This window comes from Sorex araneus, chromosome 6 (genome assembly GCF_027595985.1).
Source record: "Sorex araneus isolate mSorAra2 chromosome 6, mSorAra2.pri, whole genome shotgun sequence".
NCBI lineage: Eukaryota > Metazoa > Chordata > Mammalia > Eulipotyphla > Soricidae > Sorex > Sorex araneus.
Window position 1 is genome coordinate 100,803,501 of NC_073307.1, and position 17,170 is coordinate 100,820,670.

The 17,170-nt window shown below is 44.4% G+C and overlaps 1 protein-coding gene across 3 annotated transcripts in view; it reads left to right on the forward strand.

Moving 5' to 3' along the window:
- The window catches only part of C2CD3 (C2 domain containing 3 centriole elongation regulator), a 130,831-nt gene that overhangs the window by 87,930 nt on the left and 25,731 nt on the right, over positions 1-17,170 (forward strand). For all 3 annotated transcript variants that reach the window (XM_012934930.2, XM_055141933.1, XM_055141934.1), the window contains 4 exons: positions 1,899-2,104; positions 5,025-5,149; positions 6,160-6,315; positions 13,393-13,613. In XM_012934930.2, the coding sequence (XP_012790384.2) occupies positions 1,899-2,104; positions 5,025-5,149; positions 6,160-6,315; positions 13,393-13,613 (708 nt within the window). The remainder of the gene's footprint in view (positions 1-1,898; positions 2,105-5,024; positions 5,150-6,159; positions 6,316-13,392; positions 13,614-17,170) is intronic.

Genomic DNA, 17,170 nt, shown 5'->3' on the forward strand with positions numbered 1-17,170 from the left:
CCTTGCATGAGGCCAACCCTGGTTCAAGCACCAGCAACCCATGTGGTCCCCTGAGCACCACCAGAAGTAATTCCTCAGTGCAGAGACAGGAGTAACCCCAGAATATCACCAGGTGTGGCGAAAAAAAAATTTAAAAAAAGGGAAGAAACCATCTTGCTTCACCAAAACAATAAAATAAAATAAATATTTAAATGTTCCTGCTCTGTGCCAGACTCCGTGCCCGGTGCTACGGAGACAGAATAAACTAAGGGACTGTCTACACACAAGTACAGCACTGTGTAATCAGGCCAATAGAGGACGCTCCGCTAGGGTACATCTGCCCCTTGGTGCCAGAGGAGGGCTTCTTGGAGCATACCTCAGTTGAGAAGTGAAGGAGCAGAACGTGCAGTAGTTGGACGAGACAGCAGGTAACAACGGCTGTTGTAAGAGTCAGAGAAAAATTCCAGAACAAAAGCTACCAGATGGAGATGGTGGGTCATACTTCTAAACTAGACATTAAGGGGCTGGAGCAATAGCCCAGCGGGGGTAGGGAGTTCACCTTGCACGCGGCCAACCCGGGTTCGATTCCCAGCATCCCATATGGTCCCCTGAGCACCGCCAGGGGTGATTCCTGAGTGCAGAGCCAGGAGTAACCCCTGTGTACCACCGGGTGTGACCTAAAAAGCAAAAAAATAAATAAAAATAAAAACTAGACGTTAAATTTGGTTCTGGAATACCACTGCTTTTTTTAATGTTCAGTTTTGCTATATTTCTCCTCGAGTACATTTGGGTGTAGTTCTTTGACATTAAGCAAGACCCACAAAGCATTTCTTAATAGCCACCCCATGGCCCACTTTGAGGAACTCAATGGGCAGTTCTAGAATCAAAGCCTGTTCAGACTGAAGGGCCTCTTCACTCTGGTTCAGTACTTGTCACTGGACCCATGAAATTTGAGGCAGAGGAAGTTAAGAGTGTCGTGTTTCCAAGTCAGATTGGCTCTCCTGGCCTACTGCTGTATCACCACCCCTCACACCTGGCAGGTCACAGGTGCTTTCAAGTGTAAAATTAGGTGGGAAGATATATTGCCAGGTATGAAGAGTAGAAGGGAACATAAACATATGAGCAATACCTGCTTCCAGCTTTCATGTGGGTCGCAGAGTAAAGAAGAGCCAGCGTGCAAGCTTTTAGACAGAGGGTCACCTGTCCACTGTCACCAGCAGTGAGCTCCAAAAACTCTGATGGAAGCTCCTTTCCAGAGTGCACACCCCTTTATTTAGCAAGCTGGCAACTGACATGTTCAGTGGATTCAACTTTTGGCGTTTTATGTAAAGGATGGAGCCTATACAAAGTTGGAACTTGTCTTGACTATTGTCCCCAGCTAATTCCATATCAAATGGGTAGACAAGAACAAAGGGTGACATGTTACATAAACGCTTGTCCAACTAAAACGAGACCACCTCAGTTGTAAGGGCAGCCCCGCCCAACAGCCAAGAGGAGCACCCAAGCTTAATTTGCACCCATTTGGGCTTTTAGGTGATTGTAAATATATGTGTATGGTACAGAAAAATTGGGAAATATAGACAAATAAAAATGGAAAAATGCAAATCCCTTGTATTGCGAAGGTGATAGTGGCGTTCAGATCCCTTTTGAATACACTATGCCGAGGAAAACCATTGGTGTTTTGCATTTTGCCTGTGTCAGGAGGTGTTAACCCTGCCAGCTTTTCCCTGCCATACAAAAAGGAGATTCATACCGTGAAAGCTGGCTGCAGTTTACTCTCATTTTCATTATATTTTCTCCCTCGATTCTGGAATTCCTAGACCTCTTCAGTCAGCTTCTTTCTGTGCAGCCACATCTGATCTCAGGGGCAGGACATGCCCTGCCACACCGCCCAGCTCTGTTCTCTTTCCCCCCCACAGATGAAGAGAGGGTGATTGGCTTTGCCTCAGTGGACCTCTCCCCACTTCTTTCGGGCTTTCAGTTTGTCTGTGGCTGGTACAACATCACAGACTTCAGTGGAGACTGCCAAGGGCAGATTAAAGTTGCTGTGTCCCCCTTGGAGAACTTGATGCACTTCAAAGAAGAAAGACAAGCAAGACGTGGGGTGGAGACCCCCGGATCACGGGTATGTATCCTGATTTACACCTGAGCCAGAAAGCGTTCTGCTGTGCAGACGCGCTGTGTGAAGATCATTTACTCATGTTTGGTGCTTGCCAGCTTACGGAACACTTTATATAAGTCTTCTAATGATTATTGAACCTTTTTTTTTTTCTTTCCATGACCTTTGAACAGTATATCAAAAACCAGAGTTGAGCATTTTCAAAGGCTGAATTTTATATGTATTTTAATTTTATACTTTCCTTTTTTTTTTATATATGATATTGGGTGTCAAACCCAGGGTCTCATGCAGTAAACCAATCCTCTTCCAGCCTAATGTTTTTCTTTTCTTTTTCCTTTTCTGGGGGATGGGGGGTGGGGGGAGGAGGGGCATGTTCAGGTCATGCCCAGCGGTGCTCAGAGACATTCCTGACTCTGCACTCAGGAATCACCCCTAGCGGAACTCGGAAGACCATAAGGGATTCTAGGGATGCAACCCAGGTCAGCTGATGTAAGGAGAGGGCCTACCCACTACTATCTATCCAGCCTATCTTAATTTTATAAACAAAATAAGGTTAGCTGCACTGTGAAATCTGAAACCATTGTTTGAATTTTTTTTTAAATCCATTACTTTAAAATTATTAGTTTTTTTATTTTTAAAAAAGTAAAAGAACAGAAGGGAACTTACAGTAAAAATAAACAATTTTTTTTTTAACATTTTGAATTATTTGAGACAGGGGGCTTGGGGCCTCACCTGGTGCTCAGGAGACTATGTGCCCTATTGGGAATCAGCTGGGGTTGGCCACACACAAAGCAAGTTCCTTAATCCTGTTTTAGATCTCTGGCTCTGTTACATATGTAGACAACTCTTTCCGTGGCCTAAGCGATAGTACAGCAGATAGGACATTTGCTTTGCATGCAGCTGGCCCGGTTTCAATTCTGGCATCCCAAATGGTCCCCCAAGCACCGTCAGAAGTGATTCTAAGTGCAGGGTCAGGAGTAACCCCTGAGCATCACCGGGTGTGACCCAAAAAGACTAGATAAATTAAAATAAATTAATTTAAATAAATGAATAAAATAAAACTCAGAATATTTAACTTTTTTTTTTTTTTTTAGTTTTTGGGCCATACCCAGCAATGCGCAGGTGTTATTCCTGGTTCTGTGCTCAGAGATCACTCCTAGCAGTGCTCAGAGAAACAAATATAATGCCAGGGATCAAAACTGAGATCATCTCCTGGTCGACCACATGCAAAGCAAGCACCCTACCTGCTGTCCTTTCTCTCCAGCCCCAGGAAAACTTTTCTAGATTTCTCCCAGAGAGAGTTCTGTCATACAACAAATGAGTAGATAAAGAGACTGTGGTATACATACACAATGGAATACTATTCAGCTATAAGAAAAGTAGAACTCTTGTAGCTATAACTTAGAAGGAACTAGAGTGTATTGTGTCTGCTAAACACAGTAAGCTGGGGCTGGAGTGATAGTGCAGCGAATAGGGTGTTTGCCTTGCATGCCGCCGACCCAGGTTCGATCCCAGGAATCCCATATGGTTCCCCAAACACTGCTACGAATGATCCTTGAGTCCAGAGCCAGGAGTAACCCCTGAGCATCACCGGGTGTGACCCAAAAAAAAAAACAAGATAAAAGAGAAAATGCAAAATAAGTCTGTGAGAAAGGACATGCTAAGAGGTTCTTTCTCATGTGGTATATAAACGAAGGGAATGGACAGTGGCAAATGAAAGAAATAGAGGAAGAGAACGAACAGTATTCACTGAAAACAAAACCTTGAACTCTGACAATAGAACTGAGGTTACTTGGTGGGGGTGTGGGCATGGGGCTGGAGCTGAGGGAAAGGGGAGGACCGAGAGAACTAGAAGTGACATAAGGACTTCTGCATTGGTGGCGGTAGATAAGCACTAACTAACGTTGTATACTAAGAACATTAGCAGTGACACTGTTGTAGCCGTATTACACAATGGCAGCAAAAAGAAAAATTTTTTTAAGGATTGTTTATTTTTCACATATGCCTGGCCCAGTCTAGCAGCATGAACAGCAGTCAGTACTAAATCATGAACGCGCAAGGAAATGACAGTCAAGGGGTCCCAACTTAGGAAAGTCTTTTTTTTTTCTTTTTGGGTCACACCCAACAGTGCACGGGTTACTCCTGGCTCTGCACTCAGGAATTACTCCTGGCGGTGCTGGGGGACCATATGGGATGCTGGGAATTGAACCTGGGTCAGCCTCGTTCAAGGCAAACAAAACGCCCTACCCGCTGTGCTATCGCTCCAGCCCCTATGAAAGTCTTTTACTCAGATCAAACCTAGTAGACTTAGGGGACGGAGTGATAGTACAGTGGGTAGGGCGTTTGCCTTGCATGTAGCCAACCCGGGTCCGATCCCTGGCATCCCCTATGGTCCCCCAAGCACTGCCAGGAGTAATTCCTGAGTGTAGAGCCAGGAGTAACCCCTGAAAATTGCAGGGTATGACCCAAAAGAAAAAAAAATAGACTTGAGACAAGAACCGTATTATCTTTGTATAGATAGAATGTAAGCTGCTATCAAACCAGGGCACAGACTGACAGAGCAGTGTGTAGAAGTGGGAAATACTGCTCTCTGGGGATGAGAGGGGAGGAACGGGGAACTGCAGGTGCAGTTGGGGGCAGATTTTATTTTGTTTCCAAATGAGTTTGGGAACCTCTAAACTAAGGAACAAATATATATAAAGTAACTGAAAAACAATATGACCACAAATTGGGGATAATAGTAGCCCAAACTCATAAGATTATTGTGCAGTTTAAATGAGAAAATATATGTTGTACAGTGTTCAGCAGTGAAAATAATAAATTGCATTTATGCACATACAATAAATCTTTGAAAATTACTTGTGCATTGCTTTGTTCCAAAAGGATTTGCAGTGACTGATGTACCATTTTCCTTCTATTTTTACAGATTCCTATATATAGTTCCTTTTCCTTCCCTGCCTCTGACATGCTCCCCAGCAGCTTTGTAAGTCAGGCCCCAGAACCATTTGCTCAGACTTCTTCAAAAGAGTTTGATTTCTCCTCTACTGGGAGGTGAGTATTTTCTTCATGGAAGAAAAGAAGTCAAGTGTGGATGTATATAAATATGCTGGCTTACCCCTTCTCTCTTTTATCAGATAAAGATGCTAGAGACAAGAAAAGAGCTTTGTTGATCTATCAAAATCCCTATGGGCCCAAGTGTCTTATAAGAGCAAAATTTTGGGGCTGGAGCAATAGCACAGCGGGTAGGGTGTTTGCCTTGCATGTGGCCGACCCAGGTTCAATTCCCAGCATCCCATATGGTCCCCCAAGCACCGCCAGGAGTAATTCCTAAGTGCATGAGCCAGGAGTAACCCCTGTGCATCACTGGGTGTGACCCAAAAAGCAAAAACAAACAAACAAACAAACAAAAAAAAAAAAAAAGAACTAAGTCCAAATGTCTTAAAGTAAAAGCTAAAACTATGTAAAACTCCTAAAAGAAAATAGGAGTACATCTTCATGTCTTTGGCTTAGGCAATGGTTCCTTATATGGAATATAAAAAATATGATCAAATAAAAATACTATTTTATTAAAATTTGAAACTTTTGTGTCTTAAATACCTTCAAGGGAATGTAAGAGGGGCTGGAGAGAAAGTGTAGTGGGAAGGGCATCTTGCATTCAGTCGACCTCGGTTCGAACCCCAGCACCCTTTCTGGTCCACCAAGCACAACTTGGAGTAATTCCTGAGTACAGAGCTAGGAGTAAGCAAGCCCTGAGCATCATTGGATCTGGCTCCGCCCAAAAAGAATGAAAAGATAGTCCATAAGTACTGTTCTTGTCATTTCAGATGACTTAAACACCACTCAGGCTGCAATATGGAGAATTTATTAAGGAAGAAATTTATAAGACTGAAGGCATGGTTATTTGGGAGATAGATAGAAGCTAAGTCAGAATTGATGGAGCTAGAAGTATGGGAGTGCAGAGATGGACACACAATACTGTTTCGGGATGGTAATTTGTATGTTGGCATGTTGCGTGTCATAACTGTCAGGGATTTCCTTTGCCTCCCGTTGATTCGTGACAGAAGTGGCATCACAAGAACGCAGGCATCACGGCACGAGGAGCATGTGCAGAACATCCGCAGGTTCCACGAGTCCCTGCAGCAGGGAGAGACAGCCTTGCCAAGTGACAACGGACTGGTCAGCTCACCCTCCCGTCCTTCCATTCTGACTTCCCTCAGGTAAGACCCACTACTGAGACACAGGAAATCATAGTGGACCCCAGGGCAATGGGCACTAGCAGTGTGCAGTGTTGCTTTGCCGTCAGCTACCTGCTCTGAGGGATTAGCCTAGGGATTTTCATGCATGTTAGTATCTAGGAGAAGATTCCTCTTGGGGTTTTCTTGTAGGATTCTATTTACTGATCCACCTGCAAATTCAGGAAATTTAGGTTATTTACAAAATGTATTAATAATCACCCCCACATCCCACATCCACTTTACAATTTATGAATCCTTATCCCTACACTGTCTTTACCTCAAGCACTAGATTCTTCCAGGCCAGTGTATGTCCTACTCACACTTCCCTGTCTCTTGTCTTAGAGTAGCCAGTATCTAAACCAGAAACACTCTGTGAACCTTGAAAGGGCCACTTTGATTCCATACATTCACAATCCCTGGATTATCCAGTGAAAAATGTGGTGCAGGGAAAGAATTTGGCTCCAGAATCAGATAGACATGACTTTTAATCACAGGTCTTTCATTTCCATGGACCTTCCTGTTACCAGCCAGTTGTAATGAAATTTAATAAGAGCTGCATATTTCCTGGCAAGGAATGAGTAATAGTGTAGGCTGGTTGTAGAAAGATTTAAAGAAGTCACATTTACCAGGTTGTTGTTTTTTTGTTTTTTTTTTTTTTAATTTTATTTTATTTTATTAAATCACCGTGTGGAAGATTACAATGCTTTCGGGCTTAGGTCTCAGTTATACAATGCTGAAACAACCATCCCTTCACCAGTGCCCATATACCACCACCAAAAAAAAAAAAAAAAAACCCACACAGTACACCTCCCATCCCGCCCCCCCACCCCCTACCTTGTAACTGATAAGTTTCATTTTACATTCTGTTTACTTTGGCTACATTCAATATTTCAACACAAACCTCACTATTGTTGTTAGGAGTACACCACTAGATTCAGACCTACTGTGAAGACAAATAAGATTTCTGTACTTTAACAAGAAGTACAGGGAGATTTCTTCCAGATATTAGATAATTGCAGGCTTGAAAACCCAATCTGTGGTCGTCTTAATATGGCGGCCACTGCGCCCTTCATCCCCGGAGAGAAAGAGGCGAGAGAGAGAAATACCTTTCCCCTCCTGGGCGGGCACGGGGCCGAGGCTTAGTTCTCAGGCTGGAGACATTCTGCGAGGAGTTGCTCACACCGAAAGAGGTTTTGCTGGGTCTGGATTCACGCTTGTACAGCTGCGGAGAGGCCGCACATGCGTGCGGCCCCCGGGATCACATCTCGGCGGTGGGCTGTTGTTTTTTTTCTCTTTGGGTCACACCTGGCGATGCCTAGGAGTTATTCCAGGCTCTGCACTCAGGAATTACTCCTGGCGGTGCTCAGGGGACCATGTGGGATGCTGGGAATCGAACCTGGGTCGGCTGCGTTCAAGGCAAACTCCTTACCTGCTGTGCTATCGCTCCAGCCCTTACCAGGTCTTTGAAGGAGCTGACCAACATAGTGAAGTATATTCTGTGCAGAATTAAAAACAGTGTGCTAAGACCCAGGGACATGAAATGGCAATTCGTATTTGAGAAATTTGAGCCAAGAAATGGCAAGTTTTCTAGCGGTCAGGTCATGAAGTGACTTGAATCTCCGACTTTGAGTTTGGATTTTTGTTTTATTTTTGCTATTTGGGCCCCACCTTGCAGTGCTCAGGGGACCATGCGGTGCTGGCGGTGAAGCTCAGGCCACCCACATGTGGATCTCACACTCAGCCCATAAAACTGTCTCCCTAGTCTGAGTTTGGACTTCAAGAACAATCTTTCTCAAGCTGCAAGTGATACAGGGTGGGAAGGGAAAAGGTGTATAAAGCTTGAGAAAAAAAAATATTTATTAAAAGACTTGTAGTTGAATCACAGTTTACCTCTTGGGTTTCATAAAACAAACTCAGGAAAGACTGGCAAAATCTTCTTGATTGGTGGGACATGAGTTAAGGAGAATTGAGCAATCATTCTCCAGGCTACACTAAACTGCTGAAACTTACTTTATAAGGAAGTAGAATGTTTCAAAGTCTCATTTAATAAGATCTAGGGACTAGAAGCTTATTTAAGCAAAGCCTTTGGCAGATTGGCAGCATTTTATTGCATCAGTTACATAACACACTTTCCTCCCTTGCCCTCCCTGTGTTGTCATTGTTGCAGTGTACCAGGAATAAGTCACCTGGAGATGCGGGGCAGTGTCAGGGTCAGACTCACAGCCTCCTCTGTGCAAGGCAGACACTACCACTAAGTCACATTCTGGGGCCCCTCACAATGTACTGTAGAACCCACAGAGAAAAGAGGAGAAGGAAACCCCAAAGCAGTTTCTCTCTTCCTCACCTCTGCTGCCGTTTGGATCAGATATTTGGCTGCAGAACTCTCTCCTGACCAGTACCTACTAGATTCTAGTACCACCTCTACCCCAGTGTGACACCCAAAACTTTCTGCACACTGCCAAAAGTCCCCTCGGATCAAAATCACCAGGCAGAAAAGCTCTGCCAGAAATCACAGCTTGGGGCTAGAACGATAGCACAGCGGGTAGGACATTTGCCTTGCATGCGGCCGACCCAGGTTCAATTCCCAGCATCCCATATGGTCCCCAGAGCACTGCCAGAAGTAATTCCTGAGTGCATGAGCCAGGACTAACCCCTGAGCATCGCCGTGTGGGACCCAAAAAGCAAGAAAAAGAAAAAGAAATCTGAGCTTTTCAAACTCCATTGTCCGTCAGAATCACATGAAGGACCCCGGGGTAAAAACATTGCTGGGACCCATCTACACAGTTACTGATTCAGGACACCAAGGACAGAACCTGAGGATTGTGTATTGCAAACAAGTCCCCAGGGCAGAGACACAGTATGGGGGTGAAGGCACTTTTCCTGAGTTGCGACCTTGGTTCAGTTCCCCTCCCTGAACAGTGTCAGGTGTGCCCCCTTCCCCAGAGCACAGTGGCGGGAACCTGGGTTCAGTTCACCCTGAATAGTGTCAACTGTGCCCTCTTCCTCAGAGCTCTGTGGGAACCACGCCCAGCTCAAGCTGAGAATCCTCAGGCTAGAATCCTGTATGGGGAGTTAGCCACTTCTTGCATTCAGCCAACCTGAATTTGATATCCAGAACCACATATGATCCCCCAAGCCTAGTAAGGGATAAGCCCTGAACACTGCTGGGTATGGCTCAAAAGATAAAAAATTTAGAACTGAGGTGTTTTGGTTTGGTTTGGGGGCCACACCCAGCAGTTCTCGGCTTATCCTGGCTCTGTGCTCAGGGATCACTCGGGACAGGGCTCCGGGACTCATAGGCCAACCAGGATTGAATACTGGAAGCCCACAAGTGTCCTGCCCCTAGAACTGAGGCTTAGCCCAGTTTTCTACCAAAGGGAGCTGAAACAAGATCTTACTGGGGCCAAAGCGCTAAATAGTAGAGCAGATAGGGTGTTCAATCTCGGCATCCTTCATGGGCCCCTAAGCACCACCAGGAGTAATCCCTGAGTGCAAAGCCAGAAGTAACCCCTGAGCATCATCAGGTGTGACCCAAAAAGCCAATACCAATTGACTATTGCTTCCTTAGGTTCATGGAATTCTGACAGAGTGTTTAATTTTGTCTCTGCAATCTATGAGGACTATAGGGAAAATAGGAATAAACTTTTTCCACAGATGTGAAGATCATAGCAGGGGCGTCAGAATGTTTTTGTAGAACCTTGACAAGGCCACATGAATTTGCTGATTTTTTAAAGCTATCCTTTTGCCTTTGTTTGCACTCTTCTGCTACAACTGTTTGCCCAGGTGGCATTCACCCAGAGATAGACACCTACGTGAGTTCACCGTGATTTGATAGAGTCATGGCTTTTAGTGAAGACTAAAGATCAACTTTGTCCTCTCACCTAGTTTGGTTCTGACCCTGAGAATGCACACGAGTCTGAACAAAAGGAGAGAAAGACTTTCCATTCACTCTCCAGATGTCGAGTGCCTATTTTGTACTGGTCATTCCTAGCACGTATGCTAGGAATAGCATATATTCTAGTACATTCTTAGAATGTACTAGAGAAACAATAACAAGTTTGAGTTACTATTTTCTGTTACCAGATGCTCATTGCCTAGTTCAGAAAACGAAACTAGGGGCTGGAGCCGTAGCACAGTGGGTAGGGCGTTTGCCTTGCATGTGGCTGACCCGGGTTCGATTCCCAGCATCCCATATGGTCCTCTGAGCACCACCAAGAAAGAAAGAGAGGAAATAAAGAAGGGAGGGAGGGAGGGAGGGAGGGAGGGAGGGAGGAAGGAAGGAAGGAAGGAAGGAAGGAAGGAAGGAAGGAAGGAAGGAAGGAAGGAAGGAAGGAAGAAAGGAAATGAAAAGTGAACATAAAAACAAAAGTAAAGGGAAAATAACAGAACACTCATGAAGATGCTAAACCAAAGAAATTTAAGGAAGAGGTGGCCCAGCGGTGGAGGTGATGAACTTTGAAAGGAGAAATACGAGCTGCAGCTTAAAAGTTGAGCGGGGACAGAGCAGGGAGTAGTTTGACTACTCTTGGTAGTTCAGGTTCCAGGATGCAAGGGTGTGAGGCAGGAATGAACCTAGTTGGGTTAGAGCCCAGCTATTAAAATATATATGTTTGTGTGTGTGTGTTTGTTTTGTGTTTTATATATACGTGTGTGTGTGTGTGTGTGTGTGTGTGTGTACACTATACCACTGCTTACCATGGACAAATCAATTAAGTTTTCTGATCTTCACATTCTTATCTGTAAAATAATCGCTAATCCCATTGGGCTTTCTTTGGGTTGACTGAGAATTAAGCTGGATCATGAAAGCATAAAATACAAAATTCTGTGCAAGTGAAGGTGGTAGTGACTAGTGTGATTTCTCACTGGACAATGGTAAAAGTGAATTTAAGGGCAAGGCTTTTGACTTAGAAAAGGCCAGGCCAGTCATGTGTGATTCTTAATAAAAGAAAAGACAGAAGGGCCAAAGCAATAACATAAGCAGGAAAGGTGCTTGCCCTGCTTGCAGCCAACCCAGATTCGATCCCCAGCATTCCATATGGTCCCCCAAGCCCACCAGGTGTGATCCCTGAGTGCAGAATCCAGAATAAGCCCTGGTATTACCAGGTGTCACCCCCCCAAAAAAAAGGAAAAAAGAAAGAAAAGTCAATGAATTTTAATAGCTCCATTAAAGATTCTTGATGGACCAGAGAGATAGAACAAGGAGAAGATGCTTATCTTGCATCCGGGCAACCCTGATTTGACCCCCTAGGGATGTATTGCCAGGAGTGATCCCTGAGCACACAGCTAGGGCTAAGCCCTGAGCACAGCTGACTTTGACCCCAAACTAACCCCCAAAAAAATTTTTAATAAACTGAAGTTTCATATTCATATTTATCCATTCAGTATGCCTAAACACTTACAGCGATTTTTCATTGCTTTGATGGAGAAAGCCAGTGGGGTTCTGCCCTTGTCTCTCTTCCAGTTCCCCAGCTCTATCTGAGTGCTGAAACCGGGAGCATCTGCTGTGGTCTCTGGCACAGCCTGGCAGACCCAGTGTTTTGGGAGGAGGGTCTAGGCCCCCATAGATGTGACTGCCGCACATACCCCCAGTGAAGGCCCTGAAAATTCTCATGCCTGGCGTGAAGGCATAAATCACTGGCCACAGCCTCAGTGGGGAGAACCTAGAGGAGTTGGCACCGGGAAAAGACTGGAAAGTAGCAGCACCTGAGTAGCCTCTGGGGTTTCTATGAGAAAGAGAAGAAAAATTCAGTTTGCAGGTGTCTGTGCAAACTGAGCTGTTCAGATGGCTTTCCGTGTTTGTAAAGCACAAAAATTATTGAAGCTGATAAATTGATAATTATAATGGAAAATAAGCTCATAATATAACATGTAATAAATTGCTCATATTTATGAATGCATTGTGTATTTTCAGGATTTATATTTATTGCATGTATGGTTAACATTTAAATATTAGATATTTATAAGATTATAAGAGATTTTGTGAAAATCTTTTGTGAAATCAAAAGCCTCCATCCCTCTCGGAGAGCCCAGCAAGCTACCGAGAGTATCTTGTCCACACAGCAGAGCCTGGCAAGCTACTCGTGGCATACTCGATATGCCAAAAACAGTAACAACGAAGGTCCTCATTCCCCTGACCCTGAAAGAGCCCGTAATATACCATTGGCCTACACTAGCACACAACAGGAACGATTGGAGACGTTATTGGCGCCCGCTCAAGCAAATCGATGAACAACGGGATGACAGTGATACAGTGATCCATTCAGTAGTCACTTATTTTGTGTCCAGTGCTATACTAAATATAGTCAGCACAGAGCTCTTGGTAGATCAGGGGAAGGAGATGTGAAACAAACAATGTACAGAAGGAACTTTGCACTCAGAGAAGTGCCTGGGCTCAATTATACCAAATAAGAGGGTTAGTGAAGATTGCCAGCAGAGGTCACTAGCTTGAAAGATCCAAAGTAGGGGCTGGCCCAGAGTAAGGTGAAATGAGAGCTGAAAGATGGTGAAGAGCAGGAATTGGATTTTGGCAGATATTGAAAGAAGAGTCACATTATCGAGACAAAAGGGGGAGAAAGATGTCTCAGGCAGTGAGACTCTAGTTAAGAGAGATGATGGGTGACAGGATAGAGAGAGGTGTTGGGCCAGAGGGATAATACAGTGGTCAGTTGCTCACAGCATATGCCCAACCTGGGTTCAGTCCCCCGCACCATCCTGGTCTCCTTGAGCTCCACCAGGTGTGAACCCTGAGCACAAAGCCAGGAGTTCACAAAAAAGGGAAAAATAATATTTTGTACTATTTTTTCTAATAAAAAATAAAATAAAATAAGTTAAAAAAAAAAAAAGCCAGGAGTAAGCTCTGAGCGTGTACAGTTAGGAGTGGTTCAGATCACCCCCAACTCCCCCTCCCCCCAAATGAAGAACCAAACTGTCAATAGACTTAGCCATATCAAGGTCCTGCTCAAACTTTGGAAATATAAAAGGGTGTCAGGGAAACATAAAAGCTGCTTATAAATCCCAGTGACTAACCCTTTGCCCTCTTTTCGCTTTCTTTTCTGACAGGAAGAATCTGAGTGAACTAGATCAGATTCAGAGGTACTTCAGTCAGAAGCTCACCAAGCCTTTACCTCCCTTCAGCCCTCAGTCTCATTCCTCCAGCTTGCAGTGCCAGGAGAGCCAGAGGTACCAGCTTGGACCCAGAACCAGCAGCCTAGACCCTGAGAGCCAGTGCATTCTGGAGAAATCCAATAACCTGGTGTTGCAAGTCAGCTCCTTGATCACGGGTATGAGCAGCTCTCTTCTGTTCTGAGGGGTCTGGATTGCGGGTACCCATGCAGGGAGCCTTGAATGTCTCCCCTCAGAGAAGCCCTGTGACAGACAGATCCCTGCAGCTTCTGCCATCGCTCCTTCCTTTTCCTTCTTCCCTGCCTTTTTTCTTGGTCTGCTTGTTTCTATTTTTCTTCCTCTTTTACTTACATTCCTTTGAAAAGGAGACATGTAGTAGCATGGCCCAGGGACGTGTACTTGGAAGGTTTTCGACTGAGACGTAGGAGACCATGTCAGATCTTCAGTGGAGTCCTGGCACTGACTGTGTGTTTGGTTCTGAGCATAGCCTTTCCCCATTTAAGCTTCCATTTCCTCACCCAAAAAAAGAAAGGGGGACATTAGATGAGTTCTTCTATAATAGACTTGTAACTTGCGCCACCATTCCATTCTCAGAAGAAAAAAAAATAGCCTATAGGTACATTGAAAATTCTAATGCTCTAACCCCAAAATCTGCATTTTCAGCAGCATCCCATGTGAATCTGAAAAGTGGTCAGAATCTGCCCTTCGCAAAAAACCTTAGAAACATGATCATTGGAGGCAAAGAGATAGTTATAGGTGTTGATGTGTCTGCCTTATTCTCATTTGCAGCTCGGCATCACATGGTCCCCCAACAACCACCAAAACAACCCCACCCTGCCCCCACCACCACCACCAAAAAAAAAAAAACAGTGTTTTCCCTTTCACTGCATTCGAACCATTGAGGGAGGTGCCCAGGCCACACTCAGATGCTCAGGCTGCATTATGAACTAGCTGTATGAGGATCTCTGGGAAGTTGTTTTCTAGTTTCCCCAGATAATTCTACTGTATAGTCCAAATAAGAGATCATTCTATAAGTATTTCCCAAATTCACCTGAGGGTACAATTCACCGGAGGTGAGGCCAGAGCTATAGTACAGCAGGTCCAACATTTGCCTTGCACGCAAACACCTGACCTGGATTCAATCCCCGGCACCCCATGTGGTCCCCCAAGCCCACCAGAAGTGGTTCCTGATCACTGCCAGGGGTAGCCCATAAACCAAAACAAAAACCAGAAAAATCACCTGAGGTGCTTATTTTGAAATCTGCATTCCTTGATCCTAACTCACCCTACTAAATCAGAATTCTGGACTAAGGCTTATTAGGCTCACTGTGTGGGAATATTGAGAAATTTTTTACCCTTACTCAGTGTCATCTGTTTTATTTGGGGGCCACACCCAGCTGTGCTCAGGGCTTACTCCTGGCTCTGTGCTCAAGGATCACTCCTGGCAGGCTCCAGGAAATATATGGGATGCTGGGGATCGAACCCAAGTATACCACGTGCAAGGCAAGTGCTATACTCACTATACTATCTCTCCGGCCCCTCGCTACCATTCTTGCTCAAACAAAATGTGTAAATTCTACACATGGCTAAATAAGTGTTTCCTCTCTTTAAAAAAGAAAACCCACCGTGATTGAGAGCAATTACAGACCTCTTCTTTTCCTCTGTTCCTAAATTAACATGTTATGTTAAGAATACAAAGCCCCAAAGGTTTCCTCTGTCCTGGTCTTCTACTTGCTTAGAAATACTCTGCCAGCTATTTGAACGTTGGCTATATGGGCACTAATTTGTTGGTGGTTCCAAGATAACAGCAGTAGACAGAACAGGCATTGTGTCTGATCACATCAAATCAAACACAGCTGGAGTCAAACAAAGACAGTCATCCCTGGGAAACTAGGAAAATAGCCCAGGAGCAAACTAGGGAGACTTGTTTGGGAAAGAAGTGAGGGAAAATAGGAGATCCTTTTAAGGCCGTATTTTTTTAGGGCTTGTTTTTGTGGGTTTTTTTATTTTTGTTTTTGTTTTTGTTTTGCAAGGGGGAGCTTGCTACATCCAGCCATACTTAGGAGTTACCCTGGTAGTGCTCAGGAGGCCATGTAGTATGTTAGGGATTGAACCCACGTTGGCTGCGTGCAAGGCAAGCACCCTACCCACTCTACTATCTCTTCAGCCCCTTAATGGGTATATTTGAAGAGGAGGACAAAGGTTTTTTTTGTTTGTTTGTTTGTTTGTTTGTTTAATTGTATTGAATCACTGTGAGATAGTTACAAGCTTTCATGTTTGGGTTACAATCACACAGTGATCAAACACCCATCCCTCCACCAGTGCACGTTCCCCACCACCAAAATCCCCGGTGTAACCCCCTTTTCCCATCCTCCCCCTGCCTCCATGGCAGTCAGTATTCCCCATACTCTCTCTCTACTTTGGGGCATTATGGCTTGCAGCACAGACACTGAGAGGTCATCATGTTTGGTCCATTATCTACTTTCAGCACGCATCTCCCATCCCGACTGATTCAGGAGGACAAGTATTGAAGCTAGAGGCGGTGAACCCAAACTTAGTCTTTATCTAACCCAAGTTCAGTCTTTTTTTTCCTCTTTTAACTTTTTTATTGAATCGCTGTGAGATAGACCATTACAAAGATGTTCATGATTGTATTTCAGTTTTATAGTGTTCCACACCCATCGCTCCACCAGTATAAATTTCCCAGCACCAGTGTCCCCTCCCATCACCCTCTATCTATGGCAGGCACTTCTTTTCCTCCCTCCCTCCCTCCTCTCTCTCTCTCTCTCTCTCTCTCTCTCTCTCTCTCTCTCTCTCTCTCTCTCTCTGTCTCTGACTCCCTCCCCCTCCCCTGTCCTTTTGGACATTGTGGTTTGCAGTATTGATACTGAAAGGTTATCAAGACTATCCCTTACCTTCTTTTAACCTTCAGTCCACCATGATCATTCCCAGCTATTATTGTCATAGCGGTCTCTCCTCTATATCTTACCTACCCTCAGCCTCACACACACTTGTGGTTAGTTCTAACCATTGACCAGTCCTCCTAACCCCTGTTTTCCCTGATATTAGTCTTCTACTATATATATATATATATATATATATATATATATATATATATATATATATTTTATATACCCCATGTTCAGTCTTTATCCTGGAAGAAAATGAGGAGTTCTAAGCTAGAAGAGGACAGAAGGAGAACTGATTTTTCACATGAAAATAGATTTTGCATGGGAGAGATAATTGGATCAGGGAAAACAGTTCTTTTAAAACTCCCCTCCCTTCATCTTATCTCAGTATACTTTTTTTTTATTTGGTGGGGGCAAGGAGGGCGGAGGTTTCTCAGGGTTTATTCCTGGCTCTGAGGTTTCCTCATGGGGGTGCTGAGGGAGCCATATGGGATACCAGGATTCAAACCCGAGCAGGCTGGGTGCAAGGCAAGCACCCTACCCCAGTACTATCCTCCAGCCTCTCAGTATACTTTTTAAAAAGTCACTTAGACAGGTAGATTCGAATGAAGCTTGTTAGCCAGTGAGCCACGGAAGAGGCTCCTCTATGCCTTGTTTTTTGTCAGGTTCTTTGCAGAAAATACATCACAACCAGATATGTAGTATCTGCCTTTGAGAAGCCTGTAATCTGCTAGGAGAAACAGTTCTATAACAGCATGTTCTTAAGCGTTTCCTGAGAACAAAGCTATCTAAGCATCCGTCCCGCT